Raw genomic sequence first — 20,955 nt, forward strand, 5'->3', positions numbered from 1 at the left:
TAAATCGGCACAATATGTTTTACGGATACATTTCACAATATTAAATTAATTCGCACAAAACATATTAACAAAAGTATTCACTGTGAAAGTTGCTACATTCATATATTGGCTATGCACAGCACTTTGTTCAATTTATCTAAGCAGTTATTGTTTTCTTGCTTAAACCGCGAGCATCACATGTCAAACTCAGACATTTCTCTCAAAACACAGAGATGGCAATTCACACAGGACTAGTATTATCAGAGGATATTGGAGTTCGCCAAAAAACTAGGTTATTCTGGCTGGAATTGATATACTCCTGCCATGTAAAAATTACTGCCATGGCAAATTCGGACAGGAGTAAAATTACAGATGTGGTGTTTTGTGCTCATGCACATAATTACATTACCCAACATCCCCCAGTAAAACTAATCCTGTCCAAATAGGGCTATAGACTATACACAGTAATTATGACAAATTCCGGAGGACCTCGTCCAACCTATCAGAGCTCTTCCAGCATGAACTGTCATGTTGTCCACCCAATCAAAGAATCAGAGAATTAATCTAGTAATGAAAGCAGAAGCTACAGCTAGCGCTGCAGTGCATAAAATGTGGAGAGTAGTTGACAAAGAGAAAGACAATAGTTTAAATTAATTTCTTCAAAAATGAATGAGAAGCGAGAGAGATGGCTATATATTTTTCACTTCCACTTACTTACCTAGTGAATGCAGCTAGCTAGTTTAGCCGACTCAAACACCCAGCTCAAACAGAGGGTTGCTATGTTACTTAGCTGGCTATGGCTATCCAACACCGGAACTCTTCCAAGTAAGCTTTTGGTACCCACCGGTAACTGCTAAACTGCTTGATAACTGTACACTGTACTCCATGATTGTAGAGAGTTTACTAACATGTTAGTTCTAGTAGCTATGTTGACTTGACATTAGCTAACATGGTGACAACGATGTAGGCTGTGTGTAGCGGTTATGATATTTAGGTTTGACTAGGAAATGTTTTTTCGTCTGGTCACAGACCACTGTTGTGTTCTGCACTTTAGTCCAGAAGCTAGGGGAAAAGGTGAGCGGAGGAGAGTGCGTAGATGCGAGAGAGAATTATCCAACGATCATGCTGTTTATATGTGGCTGCTATGATTTTAGTATCAGGTAGTAGACTAAACCTATCACTGTTACTTTGAGCTGGGTGAATGGAATATGAATGACAGTCATCCAATATGCTGTAATAGAAATAAGGCCATGCTCATAAAAAATATAATCATCCTCCCTCATCTTAAATGCACTGACCGCCACTGGTTTGCTCCCATTTGATGGTGTGGATTGGCTTGAAGCAGAAGCAATGAGTGATGTATTTAAAGGACAGTGGTCATGCTGACATTGTTCCCCAACCCATCCCCGTTTTCAACTTGTCTTTCAGTACAGCACCATTTCCGTTCAATTACTGAATGCAGCCCTGGTACAGGATTCATACCCCGCAGTGAGTGAGCTGATCAAATGTACCCACACACTATCACTGTGTTCAATCAGCATAATGTCCTTAGTCCATAATATCTTATTGAATGAGGTTTGGTGTGGTATGGAGACATTTGGTTTTCTTGATTAAGTTATTTAATGATGCGAAAGCCTCATGGCATGCTAAACAGTCAGTATCATGTGAAAACTGGTGTGTTGTGCCCTCATGTAGTCATTTAGCTCTGGGGAAGTACATCATACCCATTCACACGTTTTGCCCCAGTAGCGACTGCATGAAGATATGATACCTGTAAGTTTCCAAATTAGTCCATCAATGATGAGAGGATAGCTCTGAAGCATGGGCTGGAATATATTTCAACAGCTGTGAGAGATATTTCTCTCTAACCCTTCTATTTTTCTGCCTCGGACTGTATCCTGTTCAACGTTAATAGTCTGAATTGGAGTGATTTATCACGCGGTTTCGTCTCAGTTTTCAGATCAAATGTGAGGCGGATACTGAACAGAAACAAACTCAAGGAAATCAATAATTATTGAGGAGGGGACTGTTTCAACCATTATTTCCAGCATTATTTCTAGCCGATTGCGCATTGGTGTGGACAACATTTTTTGACGTAGGAACCATGGTTTTTAGGGGTTAATACTAAATTAGCTCTGTAAAAGGCAAAGAAAGATACGAACAGAGTGAAGTGTTGGCATACTTTATCATGCATGAGAATGTGTTCCTCTCAATAGTGAGTGCATTCTTGGACCGATAAACTGTCTGGTTGATGGACGGCAACTTCAAGAAACAATCAGGAAAGTAGCCTAGGTGCTAGCTGTCACCACAATGATATATGGCTCTATAGGCAAGTGAGTATTTATATCTAAATTGAATCCATTGTTTCATGAATGTGATGAAATACTATCGTGATCAGAAAATGACAGACTGCTTTATCTGCAAACAAGTGTCAGTCAAATGATCTGAAGCTGCAGCATTGTTCATTAAATTCTAAACACCTTGGAAAGTATATGGTTTTATACACACTACCGTTCAAAAGTTTGGGGTCACTTAGAAATGTCCTTGTTTTTGAAACCGTTTTTTTTTTGTCCATTAAAAAACATCAGATTGTTCAGAAATACAGTGTAGACATTGTTAATGTTATAAATGACTATTGTAGCTGGAAACGGCAGATTATTAATGGAATTATAACGGCTCTCGTCGAAAGGAGTGGACCAAAGCGCAGCGTGGAAAGTGTTGATGATTTTTATTTTCAAAAAACACTCAAACAAAATACTAAATTAATTTTCACAGTCTGCTGCCTCAGTGTCTTTAGATATTTTTGTCAAATGTTACTATGGAATACTGAAGTATAATAACAAGTGTCAAAGGATTTTATTGACAATTACATGAAGTTGATGCAAAGAGTCAATATTTGAAGTGTTGACCCTTCTTTTTCAAGACCTCTGCAATCCGCCCTGGCATGCTGTCAATTAACTTCTGTGCCACACCCTGACTGATGGCAGCCCAATCTTGCATAATCAATGCTTGGAGTTTGTCAGAGCCTCTTGAGGATTGACCACAAATTCTCAATGGGATTAAGGTCTGGGGAGTTTCCTGGCCATGGACCCAAAGTATCGATGTTTTGTTCCCCGAGCCACATAGTTATCACTTTTGCCTTATGGCAAGGTGCTCCATCATGCTGGAAAAGGCATTGTTCATCACCAAACTGTTCCTGGATGGTTGGGAGAAGTTGCTCTCGGAGAATGTGTTGGTACTGTTCTTTATTCATGGCTGTGGTTGTGAGTGAGCCCACTCCTTTGGCTGAGAAGCAACCCCACACATGAATGGTCTCAGGATGCTTTACTGTTGGATTGACACAGGACTGATGATAGGGCTCACCTTGTCTTCTCCGGACAAGCTTTTTTCCGGATGCCCCAAACAATCGGAAAGGTGATTCATCAAAGAAAATGACTTTACCCCAGTTCTCAGCATTCCAATCTCTGTACCTTTTGCAGAATATCAGTCTGTCCCTGATGTTTTTCCTGGAGAGAAGTGGCTTCTTTGCTGCCCTTCTTGACACCAGGCCATCCTCCAAAAGTATTCGCCTCACTGTGCATGCAGATGCACTGACACCTGCCTGCTGCCAATCTTGAGCAAGCTCTGTACTTGTGGTGCCCCGATTCCGCAGCTGAATCAACTTTAGGAGACGGTCCTGGCGCTTGCTGGACTTTCTTGGGCGCCCCGAAGCCTTCTTCACAACAATTTAACCGCTCTCCTTGAAGTTCTTAATGATCTGATAAATGGTTGATTTAGGTGCAATCTTACTGGCAGCAATATCCTTGCCTGTGAAGCCCTTTTTGTGCAAAGCAATGATGACGGCACGTGTTTCCTTGCAGGTAACCATGGTTGACAGAGGAAGAACAATGATTCCAAGCACCACCCTCCTTTTGAAGCTTCCAGTCTGTTATTTGAACTCAATCAGCATGACAGAGTGATCTCCCGCCTTGTCCTTGTCAACACTCACACCTGTGTTAACGAGAGAATCACTGACATGATGTCAGCAGGTCCTTTTGTGGCAGGGCTGAAATGCAGTGGAATTTCTTGAGGGGGATTCCGTTCATTTGCATGGCAAGGAGGGACTTTGCAATTCATCTGATCACTCTTCATAACATTCTGGAGTATATGCAAAATGCCATCATACAAGCTGAGGCAGCAGACTGGGAACGTTAATATTTGTGTCATTCTCAAAACTTTTGGCCACGACTGTACATAGGCGTACAGAGAGTGGCCCACTATCAGCAACCATCACTCCTGTGTTCCAATGACACGTTGTTAGCTAATCAAAGTTTAGAATTTTAAAGGCTAATTGATCATTAGAAAACCCATTTGCAACTATGTTAGCACAGTTTAAAACTGTTGCTCTGATTAAAGAAGCAATAACACTGGCCTTCTTTAGACTAATTGAGTATCTGGAGCATCAGCATTTGTGAGTTTGATTACAGGCTAAAAATGGCCAGAAACAAAGAAACTTTCTTCTGAAACTCCTCAGTCTATTCTTGTTCTGAGAAATGAAGGCTATTCCATGTGAGAAATTTCCAAGAAACTGAAGATCTTGTACAGTGCTGTGTACAACTCCCTTCACAGAACAGCGCAAACTATCTCTAACCTGAATAGAAAGAGTGGGAGGCCCCTGTGCACAACTGTGCAAAAGGACAAGTGCATTAGTGTCTAGTTTGAGAAACAGACACTTCACAAGTCCTCAAATGGCAGCTTCATTAAATAGTACCCGCAAAACACCAGTCTCAACAGTGAGGAGGCAAATCCGGGATGCTGACCTTCTAGGCAGAGTTGCAAAGAAAACGCCATATCTCAGACCGGCCAATATAAAGAAAAGATTAAGTTGGGCAAAAGAACACAGACCATGGACAGAGGAACTCTGCCTAGAAGGGGAGTTGCAGCAATAAGACAAGACTGTAAAAGTATAAACAAAACAAAAACTGGCTCTGGAAGCAACGTCAGCACAAGAACAGTTCATCTGGAGCTTCATGAAATGGGTTTCCATGGCCGAGCAGCTCAAATCAAATCAAATCAAATTTTATTTGTCACATACACATGGTTAGCAGATGTTAATGCGAGTGTAGCGAAATGCTTGTGCTTCTAGTTCCGACAATGCAGTAATAACAAGTAATCTAACTAACAATTCCAAAACTACTGTCTTGTACACAGTGTAAGGGGATAAAGAATATGTACATAAGGATATATGAATGAGTGATGGTACAGAGCAGCATAGGCAAGATACAGTAGATGGTATCGAGTACAGTATGTACAAATGAGATGAGTATGTAAACAAAGTGGCATAGTATAAAGTGGCTAGTGATACATGTATTACATAAGGATACCGTCGATGATATAGAGTACAGTATATACGTATGCATATGAGATGAATAATGTAGGGTAAGTAACATTTATATAAGGTAGCATTGTTTAAAGTGGCTAGTGATATATTTACATCATTTCCCATCAATTCCCATTATTAAAGTGGCTGGAGTTGAGTCAGTGTCAGTGTGTTGGCAGCAGCCACTCGGTGTTAGTGGTGGCTGTTTAACAGTCTGATGGCCTTGAGATAGAAGCTGTTTTTCAGTCTCTCTGTCCCAGCTTTGATGCACCTGTACTGACCTCGCCTTCTGGATGATAGCGGGGTGAACAGGCAGTGGCTCGGGTGGTTGATGTCCTTGATGATCTTTATGGCCTTCCTGTGACATCGGGTGGTGTAGGTGTCCTGGAGGGCAGGTAGTTTGCCCCCGGTGATGCGTTGTGCAGACCTCACTACCCTCTGGAGAGCCTTACGGTTGAGGGCGGTGCAGTTGCCATACCAGGCGGTGATACAGCCCGCCAGGATGCTCTCGATTGTGCATCTGTAGAAGTTTGTGAGTGCTTTTGGTGACAAGCCGAATTTCTTCAGCCTCCTGAGGTTGAAGAGGCGCTGCTGCGCCTTCTTCACGATGCTGTCTGTGTGAGTGGACCAATTCAGTTTGTCTGTGATGTGTATGCCGAGGAACTTAAAACTTGCTACCCTCTCCACTACTGTTCCATCGATGTGGATAGGGGGGTGTTCCCTCTGCTGTTTCCTGAAGTCCACAATCATCTCCTTAGTTTTGTTGACGTTGAGTGTGAGGTTATTTTCCTGACACCACACTCCGAGGGCCCTCACCTCCTCCCTGTAGGCCGTCTCGTCGTTGTTGGTAATCAAGCCTACCACTGTTGTGTCGTCCGCAAACTTGATGATTGAGTTGGAGGCGTGCGTGGCCACGCAGTCGTGGGTGAACAGGGAGTACAGGAGAGGGCTCAGAACGCACCCTTGTGGGGCCCCAGTGTTGAGGATCAGCGGGGAGGAGATGTTGTTGCCTACCGTCACCACCTGGGGGCGGCCCGTCAGGAAGTCCAGTACCCAGTTGCACAGGGCGGGGTCGAGACCCAGGGTCTCGAGCTTGATGACGAGCTTGGAGGGTACTATGGTGTTGAATGCCGAGCTGTAGTCGATGAACAGCATTCTCACATAGGTATTCCTCTTGTCCAGATGGGTTAGGGCAGTGTGCAGTGTGGTTGAGATTGCATCGTCTGTGGACCTATTTGGGCGGTAAGCAAATTGGAGTGGGTCTAGGGTGTCAGGTAGGGTGGAGGTGATATGGTCCTTGACTAGTCTCTCAAAGCACTTCATGATGACGGATGTGAGTGCTCAGTTACCTTAGCTCAGTTACCTTAGCTTTCTTGGGAACAGGAACAATGGTGGCCCTCTTGAAGCATGTGGGAACAGCAGACTGGTATAGGGATTGATTGAATATGTCCGTAAACACACCGGCCAGCTGGTCTGCGCATGCTCTGAGGGCGCGGCTGGGGATGCCGTCTGGGCCTGCAGCCTTGCGAGGGTTAACACGTTTAAATGTCTTACTCACCTCGGCTGCAGTGAAGGAGAGACCGCATGTTTTCGTTGCAGGCCGTGTCAGTGGCACTGTATTGTCCTCAAAGCGGGCAAAAAAGTTATTTAGTCTGCCTGGGAGCAAGACATCCTGGTCCGTGACTGGGCTGGATTTCTTCCTGTAGTCCGTGATTGACTGTAGACCCTGCCACATGCCTCTTGTGTCTGAGCCGTTGAATTGAGATTCTACTTTGTCTCTGTACTGGCGCTTAGCTTGTTTGATAGCCTTGCGGAGGGAATAGCTGCACTGTTTGTATTCGGTCATGTTACCAGACACCTTGCCCTGATTAAAAGCAGTGGTTCGCGCTTTCAGTTTCACACGAATGCTGCCATCAATCCACGGTTTCTGGTTAGGGAATGTTTTAATCGTTGCTATGGGAACGACATCTTCAACGCACGTTCTAATGAACTCGCACACCGAATCAGCGTATTCATCAATGTTGTTATCTGACGCAATACGAAACATCTCCCAGTCCACGTGATGGAAGCAGTCTTGGAGTGTGGAGTCAGCTTGGTCGGACCAGCGTTGGACAGACCTCAGCGTGGGAGCCTCTTGTTTTAGTTTCTGTCTGTAGGCAGGGATCAACAAAATGGAGTCGTGGTCAGCTTTTCCGAAAGGGGGGTGGGGCAGGGCCTTATATGCGTCGTGGAAGTTAGAGTAACAATGATCCAAGGTCTTTCCTCCCCTGGTTGCGCAATCGATATGCTGATAAAATTTGGGGAGTCTTGTTTTCAGATTAGCCTTGTTAAAATCCCCAGCTACAATGAATGCAGCCTCCGGATAAATCGTTTCCAGTTTGCAGAGAGTTAAATAAAGTTCGTTCAGAGCCATCGATGTGTCTGCTTGGGGGGGGGGGATATATACGGCTGTGATTATAATCGAAGAGAATTCTCTTGGTAGATAATGCGGTCTACATTTGATTGTGAGGAATTCTAAATCAGGTGAACAGAAGGCTTTGAGTTCCTGTATGTTTCTTTCATCACACCATGTCACGTTGGCCATGAGGCATACGCCCCCGCCCCTCTTCTTACCAGAAAGATGTTTGTTTCTGTCAGCGTGATGTGTGGAGAAACCCGTTGGCTGCACCGCTTCGGATAGAGTCTCTCCAGTGAGCCATGTTTCAGTGAAGCAAAGGACGTTACAGTCTCTGATGTCCCTCTGGAATGCTACCCTTGCTCGGATTTCATCAACCTTGTTGTCAAGAGACTGGACATTGGCAAGAAGAATGCTAGGGAGTGGTGCGCGCTGTGCCCGTCTCCGGAGTCTGACCAGAAGACCGCCTCGTTTCCCGCTCTTTCGGAGTCGTTTTTTTGGGTTGCTGCATAGGATCCACTCCGTTGTCCTGTTTGTAAGGCAGAACACAGGGTCCACGTCGCGAAAAACATATTCTTGGTCGTACTGATGGTGAGTTGACGCTGATCTTATATTCAGTAGTTCTTCTCGACTGTATGTAATGAAACCTAAGATGACCTGGGGTACTAATGTAAGAAATAACACGTAAAAAAACAAAAAACTGCATAGTTTCCTAGGAACACGAAGCGAGGCGGCCATCTCTGTCGGCTGGATACAAGCCTAAGATCACCATGTGCAATGCCAAGCGTCGGCTGGAGTGGTGTAAAGCTCGCTACCGTTGGACTCTGGAGCAGTGGAAATGAGTTCTCTGGAGTGATTAATCACGCTTCACCATCTGGCAGTCCGCTGGACGAATCTGGGTTTTAAGGATGCCAGGAGAATGCTACCTCCCCCAATGTGTAGTGCCAACTGTAATTGGTCTGGGACTGTTTTCATGGTTCAGGCTAGGCCCCTTAGTTCCAGTGAAGGGAAATCTTAACGCTAAAGCATACAATGAAATTCTATATGATTCTGTGCGTCCAACTTTGTGGCAACAGTTTGGGGAAGGCCCTTTCCTGTTTCGGAATGACAATGTCCCCGTGCACAAAGCGAAGTCCAAACAGAAATGGTTTGTCGAGATTGGTGTGGAAGTACTTGACGGGCCTGCACAAAGTCCTGACCTCAACCCCATCGGACACTTTTGGGATGAATTGGAATGCCGACTGCGAACCAGGCCTAATCCGCCAACATTAGTGCCCAACCTCACTAATGCTTTTGTGGCTGAATGGAAGCAGGTCCCAGCAGCAATGTTCCAACATCTAGGGGAAAGCCTTCCCCTTCCAACTCCATATTAATGCCCATGATTTTGGAATCAGATGTTTGATGAGAATATGTCCACATACTTTTGGTCATGTAGCGTAACTCTATTTCCCCAGGTGTTGAAGAACACACTCTTTTAGATACTGTAGGCCTAATATCAAAGCAGATTTTCTCTTTAATATTGAGTTTGACAGGTGGCCGAGATTTTTATACAATGGTAGCAGATACACATATGGACCAAGGGGGACATAATTATTAGTTTTGGTTGCCATAAATCCACATGAATTCATCCTCTTGTCTATCTAATGCTAGTCTTGTCCATCTGGTCACAGAGTGGTAATGTGATAACCTGCCTGATCACTGTGGTGTTTGTTACAGAATGTGATCACCTTAGTAGTTTGCATCACTGAGGTAGGCTACCTACTGCATACAGACACAGTGACGGGTTTAAGACCTTGTTGAAGAACAGATGCTGGTTAAAAATACAGTAGTTAATACTCCTGATATACTTCTTCTGGGAGAATCTCTGAGCAACAGCGGTACGTTGAAACTGTTTTTCTCCCAATGGTCTCTGCATTATTCATCACTGTAATTAAATGTAAAAGAAGAAATCCTTGTCCTAGTTTTTCTGGGACGACTTGGTTGTGTTGGAATACTTGCGGTTGTCTGGGGTATTGTTGTGGACTGGGTGAGGGGGTTTGTGAGGTAAACGTTCTCAGAGAGTTGTGAAAGAGTGGTATGGCCTAGGTTATTGGGTCAGGAAATCCTTACATACTGTATAAAGATATATATTAAAGTTTAAAACTCGTGTAACATAGGGTGTTTGAATGTGGAATCACTTTAAAATACCCTATATATCAACGAGAGAGACAACGGAATTGGCTACAGAGCAGGCCATCAGACATCAAAAGTTCAAGGACCTGCAGCGCTGAATGGGCCTATACTATGGCAGAACTGTAAACACTATACCAATTGGTGGCTCAGTCTGACCGTTGGTGCACCACTCATGGGTGCAGTCAGATAGTAGGAGGGTATGACACCATTTTTTTCCACAGGCTAACTGTTGATTGAATACAAATGTTTGGTCCATGCCCCTCATGAGTTTAGGCCTTCTCAACTTTTGTCCCAATAACTGTTTTTTTTAACCACTGGGTGGCAGTAATTGTATGTCATATTGTATTGTATGTCTTTCATCAAGCTTTCATAAAACTTCATGATGGAATGTAGACACAATATGTAGATATAAAAGTGTTAAACCAACATTTTTCTATTTTAAGAAATCAAATATTTGAAGTAGCTGTACGCAAAGTATTTGAACTAATACTGAATATTCTAACAGAGGTTTCAGACCCCATCCCCCATACTGTGCGATGGCTGATGTATCATATCTTCCCACTAACTACGTTGTTGCTAGGCTGACGGGATGAAGGTTATTAGCTGGGAGATGGCGTGGCCGGTACACTGGGGCGGCCTCCTGCTCTGCATAGTGATCCTCTACTGCCAACCAGTGTCCACCGGCAACCACAGCCCCCTGGGGCAGTCGGGTATGTACCAGAGCCAGCCCACACCAGCCCCTCCCCTGGCCCCCAAAAGACTCATTATGGCTCCTGGCCACCAGTATGCCTAGCTCTACTGGGAACTGAGCACGGCCAAAACTAATGAGGTGAAAAGAGATGTTTGGTCTGGTCTGCATGGTAGAATTTAAACACAGCATATGCTGATGCTACAATTACTGTAGTCTGTTGCCAGACTCATCAAATCAAATCAAATCAAATGTATTTATATAGCCCTTCGTACATCAGCTGATATCTCAAAGTGCTGTACAGAAACCCAGCCTAAAACCCCAAACAGCAAGCAATGCAGGTGTAGAAGCACGGTGGCTAGGAAAAACTCCCTAGAAAGGCCAAAACTCATGGTTCTCCTACAGCGACTGTGGGAAGAGACTTCAAAATACTACAATAATCAGTTACACATTCATAAATAACAAACAGGTAATTGTCAGTAATTTATTCTCTTCCCTTTAATGACCAAGTGTTCAAATACACTACAAGAAAATGCTCAACAACAAAAGAGTGATCAAATGAAGATCCTACATCTGTATGTGTAGGCAGGGATGTGCACAAAAAACTTCACCTCTTTTTGACAGATTTCATTTTTTTCATCCATGTCTATGCAGGCTAGTTAGGTTACCACCTTTCCTAAACCCTTTGTCTCAGGTTCATCACAGGTAAAGACAGGTACCTTTGAAGTGGTGGATGCCCATCACTGCTGCAATATGAACAAGATTGAGGAGCGCTCTCAAACTGTCAAGTGTTCCTGCTTCCCTGGCCAGGTCGCCGGGAAAACAAGAGCATAGTCCTCTTGTGTTGAAGGTAGGATGCTTCATATAAGATGGTAGAGTTTCAGTACTTCAAGGGTTTTTATTACACCAACATATTGTCAATGTTACAGTTATCTCGCCCGTTTTTCCAGGCGGAAATCAGTGTTTATTGAAGTGCTCTCCAAACAACACGCTGCAACTCATCTCATTTCAAGTGACTGACTGCCCACTGTGCTGTGTTCTCTCCTGTTCTTTTCAGCATCCATCATGCTTCAGAAGTGGTGGTGCCAGATGCAGCCCTGTCTTAAAGGGAGAGGAGTGTAAAGTACTGCCGGATCTCAATGGCTGGTCCTGTAGCTCTGGAAACAAAGTCAAGACCACCAAGGTGAGTTTATGTGAAGGGACAGCAAAGGAAATTAAATTAAGGACCTTGAATTCATGCATTATTACAGTACAGTTGGAAGGCAATGAAACCAACCTATTCAGAAAACAATCATTAAATGACAAGCAAACGATACTATCTGTTCCAACTAGTATTACATCAAGGAAATGGCACCAATGATACATGCATGCTTCAAAGTGGTCCCTGTGTAAAGATGATGATAAATAACCTAATGAAATGATTGATTGTTTTGATAAAAGTAAGAAGGAATGTAAGCGCGCTCTCTCTCTCTCTGCGCCCCTCCCCATGAAGCTTAATTATGTTTGCACATGTAACTAATGCAAAGATTGAATGACAGCATTTGTGCAGAATCATCACACGTGTTTACAGTACTTGCAATAAGCCTTGCTTTAATTATAAAATATCCCACAATCTGACATGATTACTGCTCCCAGTCAGTCACAGAGGGCTAAGCAAGCTTCATTTGGTAATTCTGTGGAAGATGGGGCCAAAAGGACAAACATGAAATGAGACCGTTTTATACATGTAAACCAGCTGATACAGAGATCTAAATGGGATGTAATTCAATCTGACAGCCTTCATGCCAGTGGACAAACTGCTGCCTTTAGGAATGTGCAAATCTGTGATGTCTTGCCTTTTATCAGCTTGAAATAGATATGCAGTAGGGAAACCTATCATGAGTCAACTTGAAGAGAATAGAAAAACAGCTGAACATATACTGCATAAAGTAATTAATTAATAAAAACCGAAACAAACATTCCAACATGAATCTTTCTGGATAGGTATACTATACCCATCTGATGTTATAGTTGCCTCAGGAAGAAACTGCCATTTCCCTGTCCACTACGTACAGTATGTCTAAGATTTGGATCAGGCAGTAGAAATAATGATTTCTAGTGAAGGCTGTTGGTACAGGGTCACCCAGCATTTAATAGACCTTTCAGAAGTTCTTGGATTGCACCCTGTTGCAGGATTTGTTGTTGTTGTTGCTTTAAGTGTATTTGAGGTTTAAAAAGGCTTCTGCAGTTTGTAAATTCCAATTAAAAATGTCAGTCTTTAAATTTTCTTATGAAAAATGTATCAACCCTTACAAAAATGTCCATTAATTAGAATCCACACAATTAACTTCTCCTGTTGCTGCAGGATTATTTTCCTGCTGTAGCAAACGGGCTCTAATTAAGATTCTACATCTGTACTACTTTTACCTTTTCCAGGTAGCGCAGTAGCAAAAACCCATCTCAGCCAATCGACTGAGACCCTGAATGTGCCCTGGCCTACAGTAAATCTCACTAGTTTTTTTCTTTGAACAAAGTGAAGATCGTGTTCAGTTTCTGGGATACAATTAGGAATACACTAGCAAATGAGCAGCTCTACCAGATAAATAAAGTGACTGGTGTGAATGAAAAGGAGAACTCGAGGAATTCAAGGAGCCTGTGCAATAAAGTATGTATCCCTACTCCCCTGTCTGTGTCCTCTGAGAGACAGAGATGGGGGGGGGGGGGGGCAGATAAAAAAAAAAATATTGCTTCGCACATCTCTCAGTTGGATTCCATATTGTGTTCTGTCAGAGGGACATTGTCTTTCAGTGAGAGATAAATGCTGAGCTGGTGATTGCTGTATGTATTGTCTGTTTGGATGAGTCACACCCAGAGAGACAACTGGACATTTGAAATAGATTGTGAACTTGGACCAAAGACTGTATGAACAGAGGCTCTTGTCTTGACTGTCTCAGTGAAGCAATGTACCCAGCTATTGATGAATGGAAGCACATTTTGATTTGGGCATTCTTCTCAATATGTTTTGTGGGGAGACGCTGTCTTCATTTGTTTTGGGCGTTCTTATCGATACTTTTTGTGTAGAGACACTGTCATTTGATTTGTCCTGTCCCAACGTTTTGGAGGAAAGGGTTGGATAAACCTGGGCCATTCCTCGAGCTACTCCAGATTCAGCCACACACACACACATGCAAGGATATGATGGCATGGAAATGAACATGGAACTCAGATGCAAAACAACGGCTGTTTGAAATGCTAATCACTAGGAGAGGAGGAGAGAGAAAAGGGGCTTCTTCAATGCCGACAGTATTTACATCACGCATTTGTTTGTCTTTCTAACTGCTGTCTCCTGTTGAGAGGACCTCTGTTATAGTAATGATGTGAAATGGTGCAGAATTGCCCGTGCCTTCAAGCAAATTGTGGCTACAAGCAAAATAAAACATTCACTCTACTGTCATTTACTTTCCTCAGTTTCTGTCCTCTCAACACTTTTTGTACATCTATGCTTACTCATAATAATTGCCATTCTTTTGTTCATTCTTTTAAAGTAGTTTGAGAAAGCAGAAGAGTTTTTTACAGTTTAACATGACAATGCAGAAATGTTACAGAGCTTCACTGATAAAAACCTACTTATTCCCAAAGCAACATCCCATCAGAACATGCCAAACAGCCATTCAAATTCAGCTTGTCAAACCTAACATAAGAGGTGTTTGCTCACCTCCGCCAAAATTATTACCCTGTAAAATGATTTGGCAATTATATCTTTTGAGCTGTCACAAAGGATCAGATGTAATGTTGTGTTTATGACATAATAATTAATGCTAGTGCACATGATGCCTAACCTACAGTTTTACTCAACACAAATATTTATCTTCCTAATTTATTCAGCACAACTTTCTCTTAATGACCTAGAGAGGACACAGCTAATTAATAAAGTGTGAATATGATAAATACCAACCATTATTACGCTGTGTGTTTGTGTGCATGCAGATGGGTGTGCGTGTTTTGCCTGGGGAGACAAGAATTAAAATCCAACTGGTTTTAAAATGCCTTCAACTTACTCAGTGCGATAGACTGAGTGTAATTTGGTTATGGCTCAAAGATATGTTCCATGTGTCTTGTCATGTGCATGATGTCTAGAATTGAAATTGCATTTAACATAATTAGAGAGTTGAACAATTATATTTTAATGAATATAATATTAATTGGAATAACAATGTTGGTTCATCTGCCTGTATTTAATTAATATATAGTGTGTGCATGGTCATGCGTCATAGTTGTTCTGTAGGCAGATTGATGCATACTGTAGCTACTTGTAATCAAATACATGAAACCATAGTTTAGTCTCTCCTTGTTTTCATTGTGCTGTGATGTTAATGATATCATATGGTAACTATGACATTCTCTGCAGTTAACATGGGTATACATGATTTAATATTTAAAATGCATGATGTAAATACACTTTGACTTATATAGCAACCGTCCTATTAGTACAGCCTAATTTCCTGAACTACTTTGAAAGTATCTTGCATGTGGAATATTGTAATTTACTGTCACACTCTTTTAAAGTAAACATGTTGAGCTCACAACAGAGGAAATAAAATAACCTCACAGCAAGACACAACAGATAGGGAGAGCACACAAAGACTCAGGCACTGCCTGTTTTCATGAGTAATATTGGTGTAACGTTGTTATGTCCTAAACACGAGTATGCTATCCACAGAAAAATGTATCTTCTTCAGAAAATCCCTCAACATGCATTTTACAGTTAATCAATTATTAACCTTTGTTAATGGGGTGGGTTTACTTTACAAGGGGAAAACTGTACGTTTAAACGTTTTACCTCCTGAACATCAGCGGGGTAATGTTGATGTAAGGTATACTGAGTTTACAAGGTAAATAAGACAGGCCCACAACATATTAGCCCCGTTTATACCTGGTTCTAACATGCATCCTTTGTCTTGATTTTATCCACATTCTGAATGTGCCCACATTTTTAGACAAGTGTAGACGACCACCTCCAGAGGTTGTCAGGGACCATTGGTATCTGGATATCAATCCATTTTAAACAGATCTGGATGATCTAACCATTTAAATCATAATTATACTGGTCTCTAAAATCATTGACGGGTAGCACCATTGAATTGCTAAGAACTGAAAACTGCTGTTCACAAATGCTCTCCATCCAACCTCACAGAGCTTGAGCTGTTTTGCAAGGAGGATTGGGAAAAAATGTCAGTCTCTCGATGTACAAAACTGATAGAGACATACCCCAAGCGACTTACAGCTGTAATCGCAGCAAAAGGTGGCGCTACAAAGTATTAACTTAAGGGGGCTGAATAATTTTGCACGCCCAATTTTTCAGTTTTTGATTTGTTAAAAAAGTTTGAAATATCCAATAAATGTCGTTCCACTTCATGATTGTGTCCCACTTGTTGTTGATTCTTCACAAAAAAATACAGTTTTATATCTTTATGTTTGAAGCCTGAAATGTGGCAAAAGGTCGCAAAGTTCAAGGGGGCCGAATACTTTCGCAAGGCACTGTATGTGTTAAATAATCTGCATACAGTGTGGCCCCAGGAAATCTGGTCACATTGCGGATACAGTGGACGGATAAGAGACCATTTTTAAAATTATATTATCTTTTAACCCCTTTTTCGTGATTACGATCTTGTCTCATTGCTGCAACTCCCCAACGGGCTAGGGAGATGAAGGTCGAGTCATGCATCCCCTGAAACATGACTCGCCAAACGGCGTTTCTTAACACCCACTCGCTTAACCTGGAAGCCAGCTGCACCAATGTGTCAGAGGAAACACTGTTTGATTGATGACCGAAGTCAGCCTGCAGGTGCCTGGCCTGCCACAAGGAGTCACTAAAGCGTGATGAGCAATGTAAAGCCCCCCGGCCAAACCTTCCCTAGCCCGGACGACGCTGGTCCAATTGTGCTCCATCCTATGGGACTCCAAGTCATGGCCGGTAATGACATAGCCTGGGATCGAACCTCAGGCTGTAGTGACGCCGCAACACTGCGATGCAGTGCCTTAGACCACTGTGTCACTCGGGAGGCCACAGACACATTTTAATACCATGTGTAGATGCAACAGCTACAATGTGGGTACAATCAGAATGTGGATAAGATCAGGACAAATGACTCATGTTAGAACTAGGTATAAGTGAGGTTATAGTCAGTCAGTTTCAACACATGTCAAAGCAGGTCACCACTGACACACTACTAACCCTGTAGATTTATCACTGTTTGTAAATGTGTTATTGTTTTTGTTTGCCTGATCAAGTCTTTAATCATTGATGGAGCCCAAATGGTTTGGCGGCACCGGCGTTCTCAGCATGAATGATTTAGATGAACGCTGGAGGAGCCTGGAGAGGAACCTGATGTCAACTTTAATTAGAATCGAGTTTGGTCCGCATTACCTTGACTTTGAAATCCCTGCATCCCACAGGGAGACAGTGCCTGGTTTGAGAGGATGTGATTAGACTTGGTAATATCTTGGTGGCTGGCTGCTGCCTGTTGTACTTGGAGAGAATGGCAAACACTAGAGCAGTTTGTTTTACTCTACTGTAGGCTATGTACGGGGTCCGTGCTTAATTTTCTTGCCAGTTGTCCACATAAACTACTGTACATTGCACAACCACCTAATGTAGTGGTGGCTGAAGTGGTGGTACACACTTATTAATTGACTCGATCTTGGTACAATCATTGACTTAATATCTGACACTACTCATCATGATATTGAGTTTGGCTGACTTACAAAATGTGTAAATGGGTGGGTGCAGGTGTTGAGTGTGAGCACTGTCAGTGCCACCCAGTTTGAATATGTTTATATCTAGAATATCCCATGGGGATCCAGCACTGAGGTGTAATAAGAACTGGAGACTGCATCCAAGATGTTCAACTATTGTTTTCAAGGTAATCTACTCACGCTCGTAGACAGTCGATTCATGGACCGTCTGCATCCAAGATGTTCAACTATTGTTTTCAAGGTAATCTACTCACGCTCGTAGATGTCGATTCATGGACCGTCTGCATCCGGGTTGCATCCGGTTTATACCGACCAACATCACGTGCACTAGCGCACATGGAGCAGCGCGAGTAGCGACGACATCATCACATCATCCAAAAACAAGGCAGACATTGGATGAATATAATTTGTTAATATCATTGGCTGTGAGTGATGTGAAAAAAAATCTGCATTTGTGCACGAAGGTGATGACTAAAGTGTCTTATTAGGAATTTTCAAATCTGACTTTTCTATGTTGCTGTTTATGGAAATTGTCTTTCTGGGGCGGGCATCAGTTAAACTGCAGTACTGAAGCAAAACTGTAGGAGTAGTCAAAACTGCTTCCAGACCAGAACCCTGGCCCCTTGGGATCCAGCAGAGAAGGGGTCCTATGGGTACCTCACTGTTGTCCCCTGATGCCTCACTTACTTCCTGACAGAAAGTCAAGGTGGATCAACGTCAGTTGTCACGTATTTGTCACAGTTCTGCACCACAATGTGAGCCATCAGGCCCCGCGGGAGCAGCCTGGAGTGTGTCTGATTTTATGGAGCTGGTGCTTCTTCAGAATCTCCTGCAGTTAGCTAACATTACATTATCATTAGTGTCATAGTGTTTGGTAGTGTGATGGAGGATCTGTTTTACTGTCAAACAAACAACTTTAGTTAGAAACAGAATATGGCTGAATGTCAGATTCTGGGTAAGAGGGAGAGGAGAGCTGAATGAGACAATTGGAAGCTGCGGTTGAGTAGCCATTGGTAAGATGAGCAGCCATGTTGGGAATCTTTCCAGGCCAGGGCACCGAGGTTATTACCCCTGTTCTAGCCACAAGATTTTTAATGACCACTGAGTCAAGACCTCAGTTTCAACAGCTCCTCCACAGATAATTGAAGATGATAACTTTTCAGAGTGCTTCAATTTAGCCGATGATTCCCTCCATGAGGCACAATGCTGCATACTGTGGTTTCACCTTCAGCTACTGTTCACCTCTGTCTCATTTATCTTTTTCACAGAATCCCAGTAGCCCAGTCCCACCAGCTTAATCATTTCATCTTCAGCATGATTGTAAAGGGAGCCTTTAAAGGAAGCACCACCTCCATTAAACAGTGGTTTAGTCATTAATTTCTTAGGCTGTGCGCTTACACTGGTACTGTATGCAGACTAGCAGTTCATCAATAGTTGTTCAGATTGGAATACACTTTAGAACAGATTTCAGAATACAGTTAGGATACAGTGCCTTTACTTGCATGTTACTTTCTGCTGTCACTAGCCTTGCCTGCCGCTGGTGCGATGTGATTTCAGTGTGTGTTTATATGCTGTGTTTGACCCACAAGCACAGATGGAGATTCCAGACAACATGTGCCAGAGAGCAACACTCAGAAGATCCCTTCAGGGTGTCTGGTGGTTTTACATCTGCCTGCTGACTGCTAGGTTGCTGGTGCTTTGTAATATAAAAATATTTTCTATAATCTGCTTCGTGCTCCATTGGGCATCCTTTGTTGAGCGGAAGACTTCAGAGTAAATCTGTTTTTTATTGACTGTCCTTATTCGTCAAGTTAATTTCTTCTTTACAATGCGAGCAGAACACTTCAAAACCCCAGTCTGTTAGGGTAGAATTCCCAGAGTGCTGCAGTTCTGTAGCTACTGTTTTATGGATTCAACTGGTCAAGTAGGCTACCCAATACAAAAGATGCATGTACACGGGTGAAAGTAGGCCGGTATGGTCCATTATGGCGTCCCGGCAAAATAAATGATGGGGGTACGCTATACCGGTAAAACTTGAGTCTATCACAATAATTTACACAAAATGCCAATAAAACTATAGGCTATTAAACCATTATTTAACATTACCACAGTGGTGTAGTGGAGGATAAACAATGCAGCCTACCCACATTTTTAGGGGGCTGGACAGTTTACCCACCTTTTGCAGAAAAATGCATTGAAAGTATAGGTGGTGTCATTTATTTTACCGCTACTTGGGCGGTAAGAAAATAAATCTACTTTCACCTCTGAATGTACAAATTAAACATTGGCATTCCGGTCATGTGATTTCCTCTACTTACTTAACCCAATTAGCAGGCTAGTTGATTGTGATCGTTGTGATTTCTGACATCTGTGCACTGTGGAGGCAATTATTATCCAGATTTCATCACTTATGATAAGCTGATTTTGTTGATACTTCAAGCAGCCAATGCTAAATAGATATTTAAATTACATAACACACCATAGTTTAATTTAATATTTATGCACAAAGCAATGGTAGACTTTTAATATGTTGTTGAAGAATTTGACACACATAAGGCATCTAAAGAAGTAAAAAACAACAAAATAGGCCTACTGTGTTTTTTGGTAAACATTCAACCGTTTGATGGATAACTGAACTATAAAAGGAAGCAACACTGATGACCTAAGGAATTCAAGTACAAAAACGGTTTTGATAAAATAAACATGTCTTGTTATTGGCCAAATGATTCCAATGTACAGTTGCATCCTCACATGATCTACACCTATAGGTTATTGTATGTTTAAGAAACACTAGACCTTTGGCTGTGGTCTGGAATCTGGAACACATGGACAAGAACAGAACAGATCAGAGTTTGGAATCATTTACATCTCACCACCATCATACTGTAGACAATGTTCTTGTTCACATGAAGATACTGAAACATGGTATATACAGAATCCTGAGGCCCCACGGCAAGTTTTCCTCAAAGTAACCCAGAAATGTCTCTCTTTCGCCGAGTCTAAGTTTGCTGATACCAGAGAACGAAGAGCTGGGACAGTGGCGGCAGTAGATACTCAGACGAACATCAGACACAGTTCAGATGTGCTGTACATCCAAATGCAGTGTTCCATCAAATTACAACATTGTGAAATCACTGGGTTCCCCATTGCTATGCTTCAGCTGCATCATTCCTCAGTGCCCTTGAGCAGCAGTTTCTTTGAGAATTCACACCTTTCTATACAGGGATGTTCACACGTATAACTGTAAGGTAAGCTGAATGCCTGGGTCCTTGGATTGATCTGAAACAAACAAAAGGGAGTGCACTCAGATATTGTGATACAGTGTATTACAGTGCAGATATCATTGTATTGATTATTAGATGGGTTATGGTAAGATGGTATACATTAACAGCTCTATAAAGATGGAACATGTCAAAGCTGACCTTTGCAGTTGGCCCATCTAAAGTTAGAGGTATTCTTTGCTTGCAGGTTGTTGGGTGTTCTAAAAAGGAAAAGCGACAGTTTTCTCATATTCTTGAGTCAATACCTTGTGCCTTTGTCTGTCAATATAAAACTCTATATTGGTCTCTTGGTGCAAATCTCCCATGACTGTACCCCCTCCTCCAATATAACTCTGATTCAAATTGT

The 20,955-nt window shown here is 42.4% G+C and overlaps 1 protein-coding gene across 1 annotated transcript in view; it reads right to left on the reverse strand.

Moving 5' to 3' along the window:
• Positions 1 to 20,281: 20,281 nt before the first annotated feature.
• LOC139417312 (chemokine-like protein TAFA-1) overlaps positions 20,282 to 20,955 on the reverse strand; it is a 46,597-nt gene continuing 45,923 nt past the window's right edge. Inside the window, exons 5-6 of the mRNA XM_071166578.1 lie at positions 20,751 to 20,809; positions 20,282 to 20,607 (exon numbers count right to left, since the gene is read on the reverse strand). Of these exons, the coding sequence (XP_071022679.1) occupies positions 20,774 to 20,809 (36 nt within the window). The 3' untranslated portion in view covers positions 20,282 to 20,607; positions 20,751 to 20,773. The remainder of the gene's footprint in view (positions 20,608 to 20,750; positions 20,810 to 20,955) is intronic.

The sequence above is a fragment of the Oncorhynchus clarkii genome, chromosome 9 (genome assembly GCF_045791955.1).
Source record: "Oncorhynchus clarkii lewisi isolate Uvic-CL-2024 chromosome 9, UVic_Ocla_1.0, whole genome shotgun sequence".
Lineage (NCBI taxonomy): Eukaryota > Metazoa > Chordata > Actinopteri > Salmoniformes > Salmonidae > Oncorhynchus > Oncorhynchus clarkii.